The following is a 16116-nucleotide window of genomic DNA, read 5'->3' on the forward strand; positions in this document are numbered from 1 at the left end:
TTACATGGCTTCCCTGTAGAATCTGTGTGGGACACAGAGGTTTCTGTGGTTTTTATATCCAAAGCAGGGTCTGAAACACAGTACTCCCCTGTTCTGCTACCCCACCTGCAAACCCTTGCACTGCAATAAATAAAGCAAAAACAACATTTTGCCCCACTTGTCCCTCACCACCATTTCTATAACTATTGAACAACCTCCTTCCAATTTCTCAACACAGGTTAATTAAGGAGGGTTAGTTAAACCCAATGCAAAGGCAGCTCCAATATTATCAGGGAGAGTCTTTTCCACCATGACTTTTTTCATGCTCTGGAAGGATTTTTCTTGGGAAAAGGCTCTGCCAGTGTACCTGTGAGAAGCCTGTGCTCCATGGAGGAATTGTGCCCACTGAAGCAAGGAGATGGGGTCTGGGCTGCAAATAATAATCTTGCAAAGAGAAAAATGCAGGGCAAGACAATGCACCAGCAATATCTTTAAGGAAGCTTTCCCATTAAAGCCAGAGGATTGCTGCTACCTCATGTGAGCTCCTCTCCACAGCCTCTCTGGGATCTGTGTGGGCATTGTCACATTTTATCTGTCAAGTGTTTGGGACACAAAAGCCAAATACGATACATTTCATGGTGCACAGAGAACTTTGGCATCACCTTTACCTCTTAATCAGTCTAGCCTGTGTAAAATAAAAGTAATTTCTTTAACAAAGGTGGCATCTGCCTTACCATCCCAAGATGTGCTGCAGAGACTCAGGGTGTGTGGGAAACATGGCAGGGACAAACAGCTAAGAGTATTAACAATTTACAAAGATGTACAACGTTAACAACAAATAGTCAACATGAACATCAATAATTATGGTCAACTGGGTAGACACACATCAGCACAAACATCAACAACTGGGTAGACAAGTTGTAGGGAAAAACTTGCATCTGGGAATTTTGTTCTTCATGGAGGGGAAATTGTGAAAGGGGGAACCATGAGGGAGAAACTGTGAGGGGAAACTGTGAGAGGGAAACCGTGAGGGAGAACTGTGAGGGGGAACTGTGATGGGAGAGCCGTGAGCGGGAAACCATGAGGGGGAACTGTGAGGGGAGAGCTGTGAGGGGAGAGCTGTGAGGGGAGAGCCGTGAGTGGAGAGCCATGTGTGGGAAACCGTGAGGTGGGACTGTGAGGGGAAAGCCATGAGGGGAGAGCCATGAGCCAGAAACTGTGAGGGAACTGTGAGGGGGAACTGTGAGGGGAGAGCCATGAGGGGAGAGCCGTGAGTGGAGAGCCGTGAGGGGAGAGCCATGAGTGGGAAACAATGAGGGAACTGTGAGGGAGAGCTGTGAGTGGAGAGCCGTGAGTGGAGAGCCATGAGCGGGAAACCGTGAGGGGAAAGCCATGAGGGGAGAGCCATGAGCCAGAAACTGTGAGGGAACTGTGAGGGGGAACTGTGCCGTGAGTGGAGAGCCATGAGTGGGAAACAATGAGGGAACTGTGAGTGGAGAGCCGTGAGTGGAGAGCTATGAGTGGAGAGCCGTGAGCAGGAAATCATGAGGGGGAACTGTGAGGAGAGACCCATGAGGGGAGAGCCATGAGTGGGAAACAATGAGGGAACTGTGAGGGGGAACTGTGAGGGGAAAGCCGTGAGGGAAGAGCTGTGAGTGGAGAGCCATGAGCAGGAAACCTTGAGGTGGAACTGTGAGGGGAAAGCCATGAGGGGAGAGCTGTGAGGGGAGAGCCACCACCCTGTGCCATGCCACCACCCTGAGGGCCCTTGCCAAGGTGCCACTGTAGGCAACACAAATCTGGGTGAAATCTTCAGGTTTCTGAGCTGCCCCACTGATCAGCTCCTCCTCAGCTCCCTCCTGCTGAGGGCATGGTGTGGAGAAATTGCACTGACACAGAGACTGTGTCATCAGGGGTTTTTTTCTTTGCATTTGACAGACAAAATTGTCGCCTGTAGTGCCAAAGTGCCCATGGAATTCATCTGAGCCCAAACTGAAATGAGTCACCACAGTTGCCAAGCTGAGTCCAACAACCATTTTTTATTAAACAATTATAGCAAACATTGTCCAATACATAGAAAGAAAGCATGTAATAACAATGGGCATGAAAGTTTTACTCTTTGACATGAGTATATTCCCTACTTAAGGACTTACAGTGGAAATTAACTACTTGAGTCTACAGTGACTGTAGTGTAAGGAACAGAAATTTTGAAAAATGTTACAGCATTCATTTGGGTGAGAAATGTCCAGCTCCACTGTCAGCCAAAGACGCTCTTGGCTGGCTCGTCCTTCGGCTTCTCAAAGACTGTTTCACCCCCTGTCCGAGCCCGGCTGAATATAGAAGGTGCTGCAGAGCCCATTTGTTCTTGGAGAAGAAAACCAGGAGAGACAATCAGTGAAATCACCCAAAACTGGCCAGTAAATCTAATTCTAACTAATACATAAATACACATTTGATAAATACTTCACTTATCCATCAGATGAACAGCAGGCTGCTGTTCCAGAGGTGACCCTTTTCAGGGCAATTAAGTCAATGTTTTACTCTGCTTAATTGCTTCCAATCAAAGAAACTTACCACACTGCCTCATCACTTGGTAGGTTTTGGATTTAATTTCCTGGTTTTTGGTAAGGTTTCCTCTGGCTCCTTTAAGGTCTTCTTCCTTCACTGGAGGACGCTTCTTTTTCACGGGGGCTGGCTACAAACAGACCCACACATCAATATTTTGTGTTCAAAGCACAGGGCACAAAGCTGCCTCCACCCAAAGACTACAACACACGGAGTTGCTAACACAATATTTCACCTATTTCAGTTTGAACATTACATACTCAGCTACTTCAGATCTTCCCATAATCACAATTTCACTGCCCTTCCCAGAATCTTTTGTTTTGTGCTCATCCTTAAATTAGCACCCCAATAAGTTGGCATGGCCCATGAAAGCAGCTGTGGGAAAGCTGCAAGGCGTGGGAGGGACTGTGAGCACTGTGAACAGATTTTCCTTTCCTGGGCAGTTGGTTCACTGTGATACTAAAGCCATGGGAGAGCTGTTTCCTGTGGAGAAGCCTCCATGGCGTGGCAAGAGAGACTCCTCTCCCTAAGAGGACTGAAAAAAGACTATTCTAGAGGTGGTAAACTGACTAAAAGTCCCAGGCTTTGTCTCTTTGTGTTGTCAGTAGAAAAGAAAAGAGGGTGTGGGGAGGGAGAAGTGTTCTGAAAGTTTATTATTATAATTTTCTTATAATTTTTCTTTTAATTCTGTTTTTAATCTTTTCTTTTTTTACCCTTTAAAGTTTTGAGTCTGTTTTGCCCTCCTCCTCCTAATCTGTATCCCACAGCAGGAAATGAGTAAATAATTCATAGTGAGTACACCAGTGTTTGGCCAGCACTAAACCCTCTACACTGTCCAACTCTGCTTATTTTGCAAGTACTACTTTATTACTTAATTGGGCTTGTGCCTCAGTCTACTCACTATTTCTTTGGGAAACTGGTCAGAGAAATTCCAAATCTGGACTTGCCTTAATTTGAAATAAACACTTGACCCATAGTTAATAATCTTAAATTTAAGGAACAAAAGTATCTGAGGACTCAACAGGGCTCTCTATGGAATACATCTGAAGCCCTTGACTTGGAACCCAAAGAAGGAGAAGGAAACCTAATACAGAAACAGATGCATCATCAGGTGGTGCACTGCAACAGCCAAGTACTAATCTGTTCACAGTTTATCCCACTACAAGGAATTAGGGATAACATTGCTTCATATCAGCCTACCCAGATCTTTAAATTAGCACTCCACAGTCAGACACAACCTCAATCTGCAGCAGCCAGCACCATAAGCATTGCCCTGTCAGTTTATGATTTCATGGGCAGATTTTCAGTGTCCCATCGTGTTGGGCAGCCCTTGTGGCAAGATTCAGGGGACAGGGATATGGTTATGAGGAACAGAACACCCCCATACTCTAATAGATTTACACACTGAAAGATCAGTAAGAGACGTCTCTGACCATCGCTACATACACAGGGCTTCTGATATGTGGGTTCTGGCAGTGGTGGAGCCCACTCAGGCACTTCCAGGCACTGCCTGTGAGGCTAAAACACGTGTGGAGGGAAACAAATCCCACAAGGCCTAGAAATGGCTGGAGCAGCGAGTCCAGGGAGCTTGCAGAGACAGAGCTGCATGGACAGTGGGCTGGCTCCACTGGAGCCTTCAGCATGTTTTCTGCCTGCTGCAAATTCCTGGGAACACTCAGAATAGCTCACTGCCAATCCCACTTGCATGTGTTGTGGGAAATAAAACATTTACGAGATCTCGGGGGAAAACACCGATGAGTAACCAAAGCAAGTGAGGGGAAAGGATGGCAGCAAACCCTTCAAAATTCACAACAGTTTGTGCATGGTTGTCCAGCTGGTGAACCAAATATCCCCACAGCCAGGGAGTCACCTGTCCTGAAATGATAACTGGCATAGGATGGGAACAGTCCCTCATGCCCATGGCACCACCCACAGGCAACCAACTCAGGAAGGGAAAAAGCCCCTTGCTTTATTAAGAGAAATGTGAAATCTGCAAAGGTCCTTCACCCATCATTGGCAACAGACAGGAACTGTGAGGCTTCTTCCCACCAGGACAAGGGAATTCCTGGGGACAGGGTGAGGAAAGGTGGCACAGAGATACAGCACAGGCTGAGCAGAGCTCCTGAATGTCACCCAGTTATTTAAAAATAAACCATCTCATTCTTTGATCACAGAGGATTTTCCAGCAGGACAGTTGCTGTGGATTAGTTGGCCCCAGCTGAAGAGCAGAGCTGGTGCACAGAGAGGTTACGGTGAGCCCTGGCCAGCAGCTGCCACTGTCACAGCCCCACCACTGCTAATTGCTGCCAGAATTTGTGAGCAGGGTTTGCCAGGAGCCATTCCTAGCTGGCACAGGCATGCAGCCTGTGCTTTATCTCCTCCTGTCACAAACCAAAAAATGCTACTTTACAAAATGCATAACTGGGTTTTAAATCTCATTTTCTCTGGAGTAAAGAAAATCAGCTGAGGTGAATTACTCTCTGTGGCTGAAGAACTGTGCTCTCCCACTCTCCATCCCACCAATCCTGTAAAACCTCCGTGCTCTGAGGAGAGCTCTGCCAGGCACATGCAGCTTCTGCTGCAAATGTAGCATTTACCTGAAAAAAACTCACAATTTCTGAGCTCATGTCATGAGAACTTTGAAACACTGATTATTGGGGAATGCATTAAAGACAAACCATTAGTTATAAAATATATATGAGTGTTCATTTTATACAAAATTTCAATCTCAAATCCTAACAGTTATAATTTTCAGTCACACTCTTTTCTCCTGCATGTTAATACACTAAGCTTTACACAGGGACATTTCAGCACAGCCACTTTTCAAAACAGAATTTCAGAATCACTGTCTGAGAAAGTGTGTTGGAAAGCAGACATTCCTCCTACTGTGAAACATCACGAAGCAGAGCAGGAGAAAGGATTTTACTCTTTCTACACAAATAAAAATATTTAAGGTAAACCAGAGCATTTTAAACTAAATTAATTAACCATGTAGAAAGCAGCTGATTTCCTTCTTCACCAAATAACCCATCCTAAGAATGTACTTGTCAAAATATTTTAATCACACGAGTCACAGAGGAGAAAAGCTGAATTGCCTGTTTAAGCAGAGGAACTCGCTAATAAGCTTTTCCAAGCAAAGCATCCAAAGCAGTCCCAGGTTTGCCAGGCGCTCTCCGAGGGCAGGCAGCGCACGGATGTCCCCGTACCTGTGACATAACTGCGGTGCTCCCTCGCTGAAATCCCTCCCAGGTCGTTCCCGACCTTGATTAAATCCGGCCCGTGAGCTCTGCGAGCGCCTGTTGTTTTCCTGGACTTATATAGAGCATCCGAGTGAAGTCAGGGGCTGGGTCATGTTCCCAAAGCAGCGCGGGATGATTCAGGTCAGCGAGGCTGTTGTTGTCGGAGGTTATTCCTGGCGATGACTCGGGTGTGCAGCACGCCCCGGGCCGGGCTGACGGGGGCCGGCAGCTGCGCCGGGGCGCGGGGAAGCTGCTCCCTGCAGAGACGCTGCCCGGGGAGCCCGCCGGGGCTCTCTTTATAGGTTTAAAAGGCAAAATGGTGTTATGGACACAAAATTGACTCAGAACCCTCTCGGGGGAGGGAGCGGAAAGAAAAAAAAAAAAGAGTGGGCATTGCTTTCCCAGCATAACAAAATATGTGCTCTCTAAAGATGATATAAACCTAATGTCCAAAGCATAATTGTGCCCTGAATCACTTTTGCACAGAGATCTTTAACAGGAAAGTATCGAGACTCTTTTAGAGAGTTAATAAAGTAGGGCATGGTTTTACTCTAACAGCACTATCTCTGATCATGCTCCAGCGCTGGTTCTTACACAACTGAGAGAGTAAAATCACTTTCTACTTCCAGCACTATTAGCAAGCTTAACCATTTCAGCCACGTCTGTACAGAGCAGCTTACTCAGACATGGATAAACGCAGTGTTCCCCACTGCACTTGCCACCAGCAGTAAAACCTTCCCCAGAACTTTTAATATTTGTTCTCTAAACAACTTTTTAATTAAGTAAAACCCTGCCATCTCTGAGCATGAATTCTATTTTTCATTACTGGGAGAGGTTTGAGTGGGAGATTGTTTCCCTTTTGGTTTTTTTATATTAAATCTTCACATCATGCAAAAAAAAACCAGCTTCTGTGACTGCACTCAACACCTACAAAGAACCAAGACTCCAGACAGGTTGGTTAATGTGAGAAGGACAGGAATGGCAGATCTCCAAACACCTTCCACTAGAGAGATCAACTGTTGTAGTGGTAGAAATCTGCTGTGGCCTTTCCTCATGCTCTGCAAGTGCTTTTAGGGTACAAAGAAGCACAAGAGGTCACAAAAAATTTGTTTTTCACTATGAAAACATGACATGCTGTATGAGCAGGACTGAGGGATCTGTCAGCAGTGAACTACACCCCAGGCCTCCCAGTGCCCAAACTGACTTTAAGCTGAAATCTTTCCCGGCCTGAGATCTTCTCCTTTATTGGGGGAATTCTTTGTAGGCTAAGAAACACTTTGGATGTTACGTCCTTGGCTATTCCTTAGGCTGATTTTCTATTTTAAACCCAGTGCCCTTAGTAGGCCAACAAAACAGAAGAATAAAACACTGACTTCAGAATAAACAGATTTTTTTTCCTATTGTACAAAGTAACAGTTCTCTAAGATGTTTCTCCACAGTCCCACAAGCGTCACTATTCTGACTATCTATTATGACAGCAAAATAACATTCTGTGTGTTTAAAGCAAATATTTAGAATTCAAGACACTGAACTATTATTTTCCCTTCAGCTTTCAAAATTGCTTCAGTTAATTGGTACTCCATATTCCTCACTCAAAAGCAACAGACTTGTGCTTTCATAGCAATTTAATCTATACAAACAAAATCAAACCACTCAAACCTTGTTTGCCATTTGGGGCAGGTGCAGTGCTCGGAGATGTGGGCAGCACATCCTGAGTTTTCTAGAACATCCCCAAAGCCTAGGGAGTTCTGTTCTCTTCAATTACATTTTCTAAAGCAGCATTCAACAAGGGGCACAATAATTTTCCTGCAGAGATTATGGGCTGTTTAGAAATCCAGTTCACCTGGTTGAGGTCCTTGAAATCTGTTAAATGGGACATGAATGACAATGGAATAAGATGGCTCACTTATCCAACAGTGAGTATTAAAAATACAAATTTTAATCTTCCACTGCAGTAGGAATTGTGGAATACTCCTTTGGTGGGTGAATGGTTCCAACTAAAATATGGCAATGACCACAGAGAATTGAGTGAATGTACACACGGCTGACACTGTGGTCTCCAAATCTAAGGGAAGATTTGACAGGGAAGATTTCCCCTCCAGGAAAGTGCTAACAACCTCTCAGGGGACTGACACTTGGTAGAGTGAAGATTATACTCTGAATTCCCTGTAAGGGAATGGGTATGGGGCTGCTTGGATGTGGTAGGTGGAAAGTATGAAAATAATAGGGAAATGTTACAGAGGAGTTACAGAGGCAGGATTGGGTCCACCCTGTGCATCTCCAGTCCTAAAAAAAAACCTTTCCCAGGGAATGGATCTGAGAGGAGCCTGCAAGGATTCTTAAACTTGTAAACAAAATCTGCAACTTAAGAACAGTGACTTCCTGATGAAAGGGGCCTTTCCATTAAGGTAAAATGATTACACTGAAGTTAAAATCAACACAATAGTGCACACAATTAGAGCTGAAGTTAAACTCAAACAGAACTTGCTTCCCACAAGAGCACACCATAAACACTGAAGCACTTTAAAACAGAACAAGTATAAAACAAGTGTACAAATCTGTAATAAGTCAAAACTTTATTGTAAACCATTATACAATGTAATTACATCAGATACCCTTAAAAGTTTAAGGTAACACCACTGATTAAACAATATGGTCCAAACAGAGGGGAGCAGAATACAGCTGTTGGTTTTGCTCACATTGGCTATACTCTGAATTTACTTACAAACAAACCCCACATTCAGTTGGAGACGGATACCCACACAAGACAAAAACACCTACAAAAGAGTCCCTTTTTTAAAGATACTGTAGTTTTACTTTGTAAAACCATAGTAGTCATTTTCAGTAATTGAACTGGAAACTTCACCTAAAAAAGTTTGCACGCCTATGCTGTAGATGTACTCTGACTTGGTGTGGCTGGATTTATTTGCTTTCACTACTGGTTTCTCCTGTAAAAAGCACAGCAAAGTTGCAAACACTAGTTAGTCAAGCACAGTGGCAGAGATTCCTTGTGATGCTCAGCTCTGAGCAGAGCAGGAGAGCCCAGTCCCCCCACCCGGGCTCGGCAGGGATTGGAGCAGACATCTGCCCGAGGGGATCACTTTGCATTGCTCTAATTTGCAACTCAGTTTCTGAGTTTTCCCTGAAGAAAAGCTATAGTACAGTTTAGTTAGCAACATTAACAGACAGCATTCATCTACTTAAAGTAAGACAAGGGGACCTGAACATATTGAAGCCAGAACTTGGAAACCACATATTAGACAACACCAGTGTTTTAAGTTTATGCAGATGTGTCACAGGTCAGATACTAGAACAGTTAATGCATTGACCACTCGTGGTAAATTCCATCTCCACCAATATTTCTGTGAATCTTCTCTAAGTTATAATCCCTTTCTCTTACTTTGGCATTCACTACACAGCTTATTTTCATTAAATAAATCCTACTTTCTAAGCACAGCCTGAATTAGGCCTTTGCTATGAGTTGTCCTGAAGCACATTTTCCAGGCAGAAATCTGAGTGACAACTGCAGGATAATGCAAACGTGACGTTGCAGTATCACTACTGGATCAACTCTTTATGAAAAGCCCATTTCAGGCTGTACTGCCAATACATTTTAACAAGTGGTAGGACATAGTGAAGCACTGAGCACATGCTCCCTTCTCACACATGCAAGCCTGTCAGACAAAAGAACTTATCCTACTCATAATTATTGCAAGAATTCCAATTTTTATCTTACAGAGAGGAAAACTGCCAGTTTTACATTTTCCATCTCTTTCACAATGATAGCAAAGAATGTATAGAAAAAACAGCCAGATTTTGTTATTTAGCTAAAATTCTGAATCAAATTATTGACTTATTAGAGAAAGTAATTTTTTCCCCTCTGAAGGTTGCTCCTCCTATTACTTTTGTGGTATTTAAAATACTTCTGTGTCTTTGGATCATAGTGCTTTACTACATCATCTTACTAGACATATCCAGATCTCACATTAAGTGACATTTAAGCACTTAAGACATGAAAAATTAGGCATTCAGGGCCTTTGCTATAACCACCAAGAAACTGCTCTGTAGCACTTTATACTGTTTTGTACTTGGTCAATAAGCTTGAGGTCTGCTCAAAACAAGTATTTTTACATGATTAAGGCGATAATTTTATACTGACACTTCACAGACTAAACATGAAACTAGAGTAATTTTGAAAATCGAAGTAACTGGAGGAGGGAAAAGGAAGATAAAATGCAAGCCTGAACAGTTAAATTTGTGTGCGCTGCTCAGTTACCTCAGCTGGCAAGGACAGCCATGGCTCTGCACTGGGACACAGCACATGGTCACTGTCTGAAATAGAACAAATCCTATGCTACAAAAAATAAATGCTGATGATTGTGACAAGAGCCACAAGCCTAGCTCTCAAATCCCTTTGGGAAAGTGAGCTGTAGGAGACTATTCTGTTGATTAATTCCTTGAAGTACTGTGCTTTTGGAGATCTGCACCCACCCAGTGGTCAATAGTCAAGAGAAGATGTGAGTCACACAATCAATAAAAAAAACCCCAAACCCCCCAAACCAGAGGCAACACTGATTAGGGACATTTCCCCATCCCTCATGTCAAAACAACTCAGGTAAGCTTCCACTGTCATTAGTTTCTAGATTTAGTCTAAAGGAGACACTGGTACTGTAACTTTTTGCAGTTCTTATGTTTCAGTGCACACTAACAAAGGTCAGTGGCTCAACTAAAACCTCAGGTTTGGTAAATGTCCCTTTGAGCTGGCTGGACACCCTGAGGTGCCAGAGCATCGTGTCCCTTTGGGAGCCCCTGGGAAAAGGGATGCTGGAATAGTGAAAGTAAGCACAGGAGCACACAGTCCAGTATTTACTAAGGCCCAGTTAAGTGGTCTGGATAATAAATCACATTAAGACCTAGTAAATCTATAAAAAAATGTAAAAAATCTTAAAAAGTTCTGAGCAGTTTTCCAATGAAACTGGTTTAAGGCTTGGAATTTTTCTGGTGTCCAGATACTACAACAGATTTGTATTTAAGGTCTGTTGTCACCTCTTTGACACATTGCCTTGTCCTGCACAAGGTTTAGCTAAGCAAGGAAAGCTGTCAGAAAGAATCTTTTAGAAAATACACAAAGCAAAAGGATGCCACTGAAAACATGTCTGCTAGGTTTCAGATCACCACGTGCTCTCAGTTATCAGAAGAGACACTGAAGATCCCAGAAATGCTGTGGTAACAACTGCACTGTACCCCTTGGGGTTGTTCTTTTACTACTGAAGGATAATGAGACTTTATGGAAATTAAATAGGAGAAATTTTGTTGTTGCTGTTAAGCACATTAAGTAAAAGAGTGCTTTTCCAACAAAAAACAAGGGACAGAATTGTATTTGCAATATTGTAGCACAACTGCTTCAATCAGATCCCAGTCCTGTACTGCAGGCCCTATAGTTGGAAAAGTATCAGAAATGTTCCATCTCTTTTGGGTGATTTGAGAGGTATGCACAAGAGACTTGCAGAAACAGAAATAATTAGAGTCATCCATAGATACTCATTTCACAAATAACTTATCACAATGGATTTTTGTTATAGACTAAAGTGCACCTTTGTCAAATATGCAAACGCCACCTCCTACTGAAAAAGGTATTTTCAAATTATGTGGTCAAGAACACACACAGGACTGCATTTTTTAGTGATATTTGGTGACTTCAGGTGACAGAGAGCTTTTCCCTTTGCAATCCCTTTGTCTTAAATCAGGAGACAAGGATAAATAAGATTTTCACTACAAATCTTTTGACCTGTTCTGCACAAAAAAGGGAACTGTACCCTTTTCTCTGATAAAGAGAATCTTTAAATACAACTGTATGAAAATATAACTTAAATATAAAATAGTCAGATAGATTTGAGAAGACTTGGAAAAAAATCTTTGTTCCACCTATTAGTTCCATAGGTACCCAGTAGCAAGTAAACATTTGTACTTAAAAAAATAATGTTAAGTTACAGCTTGTAACCATAAACTATTCTGCTCTAGGAATTATGCTGCAAAAGCCAGTTTTAGTAATAAAACACACTCCTTTAGCTTAGTCAACTCTGATGCCTTTTAGAGAACTCCTTCTACTGTCCCATCAGTAACTGAAAGTGAAAGATTCTGTATCTGTTCTCTCTGATCTTCTCTGACACCTCCCACACGAATCCTTAGTGACTCATCCATTTTCCACACATGATGAGGAGACATTCTTGCATAATTGGTCAGTGTGTTTGTAGTGCAACTGAACTGGAAGCCTTCCAAGTGCTTTGCCTTCCGTTGGTAGACCTTGCTTCTAAGTCAGTTTGTATGAAAAGGGAGATGCAATTGCAACATTAAACCCCACTGACAGAAGTTTTTGCCATGAAACCTGCAAGTCCACAAGCCAAGCAATGTGTCATACGGGCAGACCAAAGCGATGCTTCTTCTTCTTGATGGGCTTTAGGTTGGTCAGTCTGCGCAGGTCCTCCTCAGTGTCTGACTCCTCCATCTCATCATCTGCTGAAATGAGGATCTGCAAACAAATTACAGCTTCTCAGAACGTGGAGCAGTCACACTCCTTCTCCTTTTTACTTTTAAACTTTTACTTTTCTTATGCTTGCAAAGCATCTTGTTATTTGCTCAGGAAAGAGCTTACAGAACACATTTAGGATTTACTGCCACACTATCAAACATCATTGCAAATCCTATGGAAAACCTCCAGGAAGTTCTGAAGAAGGATGGGTGCATATTAATCTCACTACAGCCACTGACTCTGAACCCAAAGAGTGATGCCAGAACAGCAGAGGAAGTTTGAGAGAGTATTTAAGGTCTTGATCCACACTGGTAACAAGGCAGTCACATTACCTGGCAAATCCTATAGAAATCCCACTGTTTATCACACAAAAAAGTTATATTAACTTACTAAAATTAAACCAACTCACCTTCAAAGAAACCACTCATCTTTCAACTGAACTAAAATCTGCTCACTTAATGTAATTTAGAAAACGTTATGCCAAGGCAACTATGTAAATAATTCTTAAAAATCAGGTCAGTTGCCTCCACCAGCTTCCTCTCACTTTAAGTTATTAACGTCTCTGAATTAGAATTATCTATTAGTTTTGTATTCCCTGTGAGGTTTTTTTTACTTGCAGCACAGCTCACCGCAGCATTTATGTATTATTGTGTCTTCCTGCCCATCTGGAATGAAATTACCTGCCAGAGAGGTGCAACAGTGACTTTTTCCTTAACTGGTCCTCAACTGCCAATGCTGGGAGCTACTGCTAGAGGTACATGTTCAGAAAATCAAACCTAAGTTGACAGTGCTACAATGAAATCAATACCAGGAGGGATGAACTGGATTGATATTGCATTAATTGCAATGATTAACTCTACATACTTCTGACTCTGACTCCTCGTGTGACGCTGCTCTCCTGTATCGGACTTTACTTCCATTTCTTGAATCTTGTCCTGCTTCCTTTTCTTCAAGTTTAGCTTTTGTCTTCCCTTTCTTCATGAGGAAATTATCTACTACCCAGAACATTAACGCCTGTAATAAAGAAGGGGAGAGCGACAGTTCAGCTTTCTTCAGAGTAGAAGAAAGGTCCAAATACTGACCAAATGAACTTGACAATAACTCTGAACTGGCCAAAAGCTAAATCTTGTCTAGGCATGGTGTCATATATCTTATAACATCTTTCAGGAATGCTCTAGAACCCAGTAACTTTATCCCTTTGTGGAAGAGAAGCAAATAAGAAAAGTAGTGACTATTCACAGTGATCCTATATTAACTCTTCATGCAGCAAGGCTTTAACAGCAGTTATTACATGCAAGGACACACACTGTCTCTGGCTCTAATCCCTAAATCCCAGATTGCTGCAAGAGTGTACTTTGGGAAGGATGACTGCACACTTGCCCTTTTCCTCTGCTCCACCACGGGCCAGCTGCTATTAGCTATGGCCAGACACAGGATACTTCACAAGACGTCTGCCCTTACACCAACTGCTTCCTGCAGCAAATTTCACTGTAATTTTATAATCTCTATGTCAGTAAATCTATTGAAGTCATCAGGCCAAAGGGGTCTACGAGGCATTTCTGCCCCTCTCCTGAACCTGGTTCTTTAGCTCCATGTGGATTTCAGCTTTATAAAACCTACATATCCGGACAATTTACCCATTCTTTAGAAGCCCCTTAATTAAGCACCAAGGTACACTGTGTTTTAAGGACTAATGTTAATTAATGAACACATGGCAGAAGGATATCCAAGCAAACATCTAATGAAGTGAGTTGCACTAACGTTAACAAAGAAGGGAACTATCAGCATGACGATTGCCAGCTCCAGCTGGGGGTTCTCTATGGGATTCAATAAAGCCACCTGTGAAAAGAAAAGGATCGAGTTCAGCTCATGGCAGTACATGCACACACTGGCTTAGGCAGGACAATATTCATGTACAAGCTAATGTGACAAAAATAACGCAGGTGAACCAAAAAAGGGCAGTTCTGAGAAAAGCCAAGTATTTAGAGCAGCTCATAAATTACCACAGATAAGTAAGTGGGGCTGACAAGAAACTTATCGCTGTCATTTTTGTTTACAGAAGTCTGAGGAGCTGCCTTAGAATCATCTTGAACATTTTAGAGCTGCTCCCAAGGAACATGTCGTAGATTCCATCTTTAGGAAATTTAAACAGAGCAGAGTTTTACAAAATACACAGTAATGAGAAGATAGCTCCCAAAGTAGCCCAGAGCATAAAACAGAGCTAACTGCTTTTAATGGGCAGTAACAGCACCACTTTGAATATCTGGTTACACAGAGTCCATCAAAATAAAGATTAATGCAGTTAATGCACTAATCCACCACAAATTTCTAAAAGTCTACAATTAAACCTATCAACAAGGTGAGGCAAAGAAAATTCTTTAAAATACTACAAGAATACAACAAAATAGCTGTAGGCAAGAATTAGAGTTAAGAAAAGAAAGAACTACTTAGTAGTTTCAAGGGTAATTTAGACAAGGAGATAGAATTAAATTTTGGATACTTCAGTTTACAAAAAACCTTCAAAATATGATATGATATGATATGATATGATATGATATGATTGATATGATATGATGATATGATATTCCTAGCAATGGATAAAGGTCTCATTAGGAGTATTCCAATTAAACTAAAAGAACATACCACTACCACAAAGTTAATTGGCAATGAGTGTAGACAATCATGATGCTTGAGCCAAACCAATAAACACTGCTGGAAGTCTTTACAGCTTCCACCTAAAATTCACTCGTCTGTAAAATGCTGTAAAAACACAAACCTCTTTCCACTGAGGTATAAGCAGCACTATGATGATGATGGTTTTCTCAAATGTCATAATCATTATGTACAGAGCACACTGGCCCATCCAAGCACTGCACTGCAGGGGATCACCTGCAAGAAAGAAGAAATATATGCAATACATGCATAGGTTTCATTTACTTCACAGTAAACATTTTAAAAAAGCAGTATTAGAAGAGGCAGCAGGGCAGCCAAAACCTCCAGAAGTGCCTTCTTCAATTCTTTCAGTACTGCTCCTTCCCCTCCCTCTGCCCTCACCCCAGCTTTTAAAAAGTATCAGAAACTGAATCTAACATTACTTTGTCCCATTTAGCAGTATCTGTGATATGCTCACACTGTTTCATATAATCTGATAAAAGCCATATATCTGATGAAAGACATATACTTCCATTGTGTTTCTCCTCATATTGTTAATTTTTATCCTCTATCATGACATATTAAGTGTCTTAAAGGGGAAAATTTGAGGGAAACCTGTCTGGGGAAAATACATTTCCCTTCAGTCTAAGTAGAACTTAGATTTCCACCATTATCCCTAAGCTTTCCTCTCTATGAAGTTTGTTACCACAAGTAACCAACTGAAGCAACAGGTGGAAGAGCTGCTATGAAAAATTTAACTGAATAAAAAATTAGGATCATATGTGAAAGGGTTCCAATGTGAAGGAGCTTAAAATTCTGCTGCACCTCGAGGGCAGAAAGAAGACCACATATATTTGAACAGGAAAACTTATGCACACTATTAGAATCTTTGAAAGAAGGCAGAGAAAGAAAAAGAAGACAAAAAAAAAGGGACAAAAAGAGGACTGGTAAGCCTAATAAACTTTGCAGGTGAACTTGAAGCTGCACTTCACTGTAAAACAAAAGTAAGCTCTGGAGGGGGTGACAGATCTTTAGTCTTTGCAGCAGCCTCTGCAATCTCTTCAAAGGCAGCTCCAAACTCTTAGCCTGGGGATGAATAATGGGCAATGGAAAATCAGATGCCTTTATGTGTTTGTAATGCATAATGGACAG

The 16116-nt window shown here is 42.0% G+C and overlaps 2 protein-coding genes across 3 annotated transcripts in view; both read right to left on the reverse strand.

Moving 5' to 3' along the window:
• Window positions 1–1999: 1999 nt before the first annotated feature.
• On the reverse strand, window positions 2000–6090 carry MUSTN1 (musculoskeletal, embryonic nuclear protein 1). Its single transcript, XM_056501243.1, has 3 exons — window positions 5751–6090; window positions 2554–2674; window positions 2000–2343 (listed from the first exon to the last, which is right to left on the reverse strand). The coding sequence occupies exons 1-3, from the start codon at window positions 5757–5759 to the stop codon at window positions 2237–2239; spliced, it is 237 nt and encodes a 78-aa protein (XP_056357218.1). The 5' UTR covers window positions 5760–6090; the 3' UTR covers window positions 2000–2236.
• A 2252-nt stretch (window positions 6091–8342) lies between these two features.
• Window positions 8343–16116, reverse strand: part of STIMATE (STIM activating enhancer) — a 36274-nt gene continuing 28500 nt past the window's right edge. For both annotated transcript variants that reach the window (XM_056501241.1, XM_056501242.1), the window contains 4 exons: window positions 15089–15201; window positions 14074–14151; window positions 13177–13326; window positions 8343–12312 (listed from right to left, as the gene is read on the reverse strand). In XM_056501241.1, coding sequence (XP_056357216.1) covers window positions 12196–12312; window positions 13177–13326; window positions 14074–14151; window positions 15089–15201 — 458 coding nt within the window. In that variant the 3' untranslated portion in view covers window positions 8343–12195. The remainder of the gene's footprint in view (window positions 12313–13176; window positions 13327–14073; window positions 14152–15088; window positions 15202–16116) is intronic.

This window comes from Oenanthe melanoleuca, chromosome 12 (genome assembly GCF_029582105.1).
Source record: "Oenanthe melanoleuca isolate GR-GAL-2019-014 chromosome 12, OMel1.0, whole genome shotgun sequence".
In the NCBI taxonomy this organism is placed as follows: Eukaryota; Metazoa; Chordata; class Aves; order Passeriformes; family Muscicapidae; genus Oenanthe; species Oenanthe melanoleuca.

Excerpts from the sequence above, each read along its gene's own strand:
- MUSTN1 (XM_056501243.1), bottom strand. Across the intron at positions 2,344-2,553 it reads CCAAGTGATGAGGCAGTGTG|AACAAATGGGCTCTGCAGCA; the intron begins GTAAGTTTCTTT and ends TTCTTCTCCAAG.